At 40.0% G+C, this 6,000-nt stretch overlaps 1 protein-coding gene across 3 annotated transcripts in view; it reads left to right on the forward strand.

The window, feature by feature from the left end:
- SLC17A8 (solute carrier family 17 member 8) overlaps positions 1–5,479 on the forward strand; it is a gene marked incomplete at both ends in the record, with an annotated part of 58,601 nt that extends 53,122 nt beyond the window's left edge. For all 3 annotated transcript variants that reach the window (XM_079715634.1, XM_079715635.1, XM_079715636.1), the window contains 2 exons: positions 3,397–3,524; positions 5,135–5,479. In XM_079715634.1, the coding sequence (XP_079571760.1) occupies positions 3,397–3,524; positions 5,135–5,479 (473 nt within the window). The remainder of the gene's footprint in view (positions 1–3,396; positions 3,525–5,134) is intronic.
- Positions 5,480–6,000: the final 521 nt, after the last annotated feature.

Raw genomic sequence — 6,000 nt, forward strand, 5'->3', positions numbered from 1 at the left:
GCTGTATCCTCAATTTCTCATCTGAGGATTCAATCAACCACAGATCCCGTAGTCCTGTAGTATATACTACTGAAAAACAAATCCGCCTGTAAGTGGACCCGTGCAGCTCAAACCTGCTTTGTTCAAGGGTCAACTGTAAATAGAGCTGATAAATAGTTAAATTAGGAAAAAATGTCTGCATTAAAAGTAGCGTGCAGCTAACAATGTGTTTGGGGATGCAGAGACCTGGGTTTAAGGGCCCTCTTTACTACTTACTATTTATAAAAGAAAAAAAAAATGCTAAGTTATTTACATCCTCAAGCCTCAGTTTCCTCATCTAGAGATTGGAGCAATGTAACGGCAACTTCATAGGGTTGTGGGAGATTGCAGTGAGCTGAGATCATTCATTTATTCACTCACACTTCCCAAGAGTCAGACGCTGTTCTTGGCACTGGGGATATTGCAGGGAAAAAAAAAAAAATTAAAGATTCTGTCCTCATAAAGTTTACATTCTAGTGGAAATAAAGCATTAGAAGATCTTAGCCCAGTACCAGATGCATAAAACAATAAGTATTCACTATTGTTGTTCAATTATTATTTAATCTAGTCCAGTGCTTCTCAAAATTTAGTGTGAATACAAATCACCTTAGGATCTTGCAAAATGCAGGTTCTGATTTAGTAGGTCCAGAGTGGAGCCTGAGATCCTGCATTTCTAACAAGTCCCCCAGTGATGTTGTTGCCGCTGCAATAGTCCATACTTTGAGTAGCAAGGATAGAGCAGTAATGACTTGTTTCTAGTAGGATGTTAAGGAACACCTTTCTTTGATAGCCCTGTGATACAAAAGAAATTCATATCCTGTTCCCAGAGATATAGAAATATTCAGGCTCATATTGTCCCCAGATTGCCAATTAAGCCACAATGAGAAGGAGAGAAATCCAACAGCCCGAGTCACAGCAGCTGCCACTTTTTTTTTTTTCCAGCACTTACTCAGTGCTGGCCACTTTGTAGATATAATCTCATTTAATCTCTGTAGCAGCCCGATGAGAAGGGTATTGCTATGTTCATTTTGTCAGTGACGACACTGATGCTTGGAAATGTGACTTAACTTACGCAGATAAATTAAGTAATTAGGATTGGAATAAAGGTTTATCTGATCCAACAGTGAGACTGTGGGAGGGATTATGGTCATGGGGATGATGATTCCTTAGGATCTGCTATCTGCCAACTTTATAAGGAGTTAATAGGATGCCAGGGAAGACTTGCTCAGCTTAGGAACTGAGTATAGACCAGAGAGCTGAGACAGGTGAGATTAGAAAGATACAAGGGATGGCAAGTACCCAATATAAAATGTATAAATTTGTTGAAATCTTTTGGATGTGAATCTGTTATTTCAAGTGGCTTATATTAATATTTTCTCAGACGTACTTGGGTGTTAAGAGCAAACCCAAATGTGTATTTTTTGTTAAAAAGCTCTGCTTTATAACTTTGTAATAAAGCTTCAATATAGAAAAAAAACAAAAACAAAAACAAAGGATGGGTGATGCCTGCTTTAGAAAATGTCATATTTAGAGAAGACTGACTCTCCCAACTTGTGTGCAATTTACTTTGTGTGCCTGCTTCAAAAAAATCTATCAATGTCTCAGTTTCTCAACAGTTTTCCCCCCAAGCATCAGTATTGTGCAGCTAGAAACCTAAATGGTTTTTCTGACATTGTTTTTAGCTGAACGCAAATGCCTAGGCTTTGTATCAGAATATAATACTCGCCAATCATATTAATTGCTTCTTATCTCTGGGTTCTTTTCTAATAAAGTGTTTACCGCCTTCAAATCAACAGTAAGATTAATTAATCTTGCAGCTGTTTTATATTCTGATTTTCTGCCACTTTGGCCTGAAAGAGAAGGTATGTTTATTCCAGAAAGGTTTTCTCAAAATTCTCTCTGAATGGAGGTAGGAAAAAACAACAACCAGCCAATGCGCCAGATTAGGAAAAATATTTTTTTTAATTCTGTTTTCAAGTTCTTTGCGCAAAATAGAGAATTAAAAAGCAACACCAAGGAAAATAAAAATATGAATAAACAAAACCTACAGTCCCCTGCTGTAATTTCAGAGCTCAAATCGGTAATTAATTAAACAACTATTTATTGAATGCCTACTATGTGCCAGACACTTTGCCAGCTCAGGGAAGATAGTGGTAAACAAGGCAGATGGATAACCAACCGTAAAGAACCTATATGTTGGCTTTCACCTCCATGTATCTATGTAATTAACATATATGATTTAACTTAATTCTTACAACAATTCTATAAGACTGATTATCCCAGTTTATAGGTGAAGAAGCTGAGGTTCAGAACATTTAAATCCTTTGTCCAGGTTTGCATCTCAGTTAAGCTGCCAGGTCCGAGGTCTGTCTGACTCTAAAATGCACCCCTGGGCTATACTGGTAGAACTGGTTCCCAGTGCCTGATGCCTCCTCTTTCAAAGCCTTATTCCTCCTCTGCCTTCACTCCTCCTTCATCCCACTCATTCTTGTCTCCTGATAAGCAGATTAATAGTGAGGTGTTGGTGATTTATTATTTTACCACTCCTAGCAGAGCTATCTATAGATAGAAGACCTCAAAGAGAGGGGCGTGCTCAGAAGTGGTGGCAACAGCAGAAGTAGTACTGGTATTGGTAATCATGAGAGTAACCAGAGCCTAGTTGTTTGCCAAGAGCTCTCGCATACATATTTCCCCTGAGTCTCATCTCACAGCATCCTTATGAGTTAAGTAGTAACATTACCCCCAAATTAGAGATGAGGAAACAAAGTCCTAAAAAATGACTTGTTTAAGAGGTAGGAAATAAGATTCGAATCCAGATTTACAGACTCCAAATCAAGTATGTACGTAAAAGTGTTTTGAAAATTGCAGAAGATTCTGCCAATGTTTGTGTAAATCTTTCTTATCAAAAAAGAGCCCTTTCCATTATGCCATGTGGCTACTAAGGCAGACCAACATATGGTGGCCTTTTGGGAGCGAGTTGAGAGCTAAGAGGGAGGATATTATGAGGCAGGGTTTGCTTCTAAGCACACTCTGTGTGATCATGTGATTGTTTACTCTGAATAAATGTGATCCAGGCTTCGGGCTTTTCAGTATTGCCCCAAACACCATTATTTTGGGCTTCTAAGCCTAGAAGGTACAGGTGCCATAATTCTCCCCATGGAGAACCCCTGGTAGTCATTGCTAATCAATCATAGCATGTTTTTCTGCTATGTGCAGACACAGCCTGACAATCCTCAACCCAGCCCTTCTAGTAAAGGTATCCATTAGTTACATGTAGAGGAAATAGATTGATGAGAGTTGAGGAAAGCTGGTATTTTACAAAATGTATTTGGAATTCTGTTCTTCAGTCTGATTTTGAGGTGTTTGGCTTCACTGTAGGTTTTAATGTCAACCACTTGGACATTGCCCCCCGCTATGCCAGCATTCTCATGGGGATCTCAAACGGAGTGGGAACCCTCTCTGGAATGATCTGTCCCCTCATTGTGGGCGCGATGACCAAGCACAAGGTAATGTTTTCCTTTGGAGCTGTGGGTTACAGTGTCAGGGGACTGAAGTACTGTACAAAATCTCAAGGCCCTACCCCAGTCTGTGTAAGTGTGTATGTCCTTCACTTGGCTGAGTCACTTGAACTTCTTTTTTTTTTTTTTAATTTCTTCTTCTTCTTTTAAAAAACTATTGTTGGGCTTCCCTGGTGGTGAAGTGGTTGGGAGTCTGCCTGCCGATGCAGGGGACACGGGTTCGTGCCCCGGTCCGGGAGGATCCCACATGCTGCGGAGCGGCTGGGCCTGTGAGCCGTGGCCGCTGGGCCTGCGCGTCCGGAGCCTGTGCTCTGCAGTGGGAGAGGCCACAACAGTGAGAGGCCCGCGTACCGCAAAAAAAATAAAATAAAATAAAAAATTATTGTTTATTGATGGCAACAGGGCTGACTGATGTTTGGGTCTATGTTTCTTAAATTGAGAAATAAAAGGGGCCTGTGTGTGTGTGTGGAGGGGAGGTGTTAATACCATAGACTGTTTACAGATACAAAGAAGAAACTGAGGTAATCAACTCAGGATAAATAAATTACCTGATTGCTTTATAATCATAAGTAATTAAACTTTACAGCCCATTTCCATTTAGCATGTTCCAGCATGAAAATATTAGTGCAGTTATACTTCCTTATTATGAAGAAAATAAACGAGACATTAATGACCCTTCCTAAGAACCTAAGTGGGTGTGGCACTAAATCGTTACTGAATATTTGTGTATTTAGACTAGGGTGGGTGGCACAGGAAGATCCCAGATCCATCCAGAGTTCAGCCACAGGCCACATGGTTTCTTAATCTCTGTCTTTGAAAGGGTTTTAGATGCTGCTTTCTGCAAATAAACATGTTTTGATACTATGGAGTTTTTACCCAACTATTTTTTGTTGTTGGATTGCCTATTGCAAATATGACTTCAGAAATTCTCCCAGCTTCTTGGAGAGGAAAGTGTGGGATAACTTTCCTTACCTTTTGATAGAAAAGGAAGGTGGTCTTTGGGGATTTTATAGGCAGAGGATCCACGCTTTGTCTGTTCATGAGATGAAAGGATTGGTAATATGATCATTAAATCTCAGACACTGTCTGCCCCTAACTTTAAACACAAATTCCCATTATGTTTGATACAGTATATTTTCATAGAAAATATGATTATAATTAAGCTATTGACAGTCAATACTGAGCATTTTCATGGCTCAAATTGTCATATATCCAAAGCAAGCAAGAGGGAACCTCTGATATTTACAATGGTGGGTTCCTAAAGCGAGTTTAATTTAACCTATTATGTGAGTGGAAACCTCATTTGTATATTTAGAAGAGCTGTGAAGTGGTGCAGCAAGGAATTTACAGGATGCTTATTTAGTAAATATTCTTCTAAATTAAAAAAATGCATATTCATTGTAGTCTTAACTTTCATTTTTTAAACACTCAAATTCCATTTGGGTCCTGGGCATGCTTCTGCCACATGTCTTCCTGAGAAGCACAGCATTTGCCTTTGGGGTGACCAAGTGCTTTTGTCCCAGTGGAGACCTCCAGAAGATACTGTTAATCTCTGTTTTTGGTTAAAATATTAATTGGTACCATGTTTCCTTGTTTAGACCCGTGAGGAATGGCAGAATGTGTTCCTCATAGCTGCCCTGGTGCACTACAGTGGTGTGATCTTCTATGGGGTCTTTGCTTCTGGGGAGAAACAGGAGTGGGCTGACCCTGAGAACCTTTCTGAGGAGAAGTGCGGAATCATTGACAGAGATGAATTAGCCGAGGAGACAGAACTCAACCATGAGAATTTCACAAGTCCCAAAAAGAAGATGTCGTATGGAGCCACCACCCAGAATTGTGAAGTCCAGAGGAAGGAATGGAGAGGAGAGGGAGGAGTGACTCTTGATGAGGAAGAGCTGACATCCTACCAGAATGAAGAGGGAAACTTCTCAGATATATCCTAATGTCTGAGGGGGCACTTCTGGCTCCTCCTCACTTTAGAACCAGAAAGTATCCATACCTATTGCTTTCTACTGCCAGAGGGTCAACTCTAGGGACGCTGGATGTGGGGGAACGGGGAGAGGAGGTTTACTTAGCAATAGGGAAAAGATAGATATTTTCTTGCAATGACAACCTGCTCTAAGTTGATAAAATGGGTGGCTATAATTTTTTTGATTGGCAGTTGACTCTTCTCTCTAAGAACTAAACTTATTCAGGAAAGAATGACTAGAAAAATAAGAAAGACAATACCATGTTTTTCAAAGAAAAATGGAAGGAAATGGGGATATTTGGCCTGGAGGAGAGAAAACAATAGTTGCTACTACATTTCTGAGAGCAGCCATGCGGAGGAGGGTTTCCTATTCCTAATAAAGGCCACGGCTTACAAAGGCCCTGTATTGTGCCAGGTACTTTATAACATTCTCATTTAATCTCCACACCCCTATGACATACATTTTTTATCCCCATTTTACAACTAAGGAAACGA

This window comes from Hyperoodon ampullatus, assembly GCF_949752795.1.
Source record: "Hyperoodon ampullatus genome assembly, chromosome: 11".
In the NCBI taxonomy this organism is placed as follows: Eukaryota; Metazoa; Chordata; class Mammalia; order Artiodactyla; family Ziphiidae; genus Hyperoodon; species Hyperoodon ampullatus.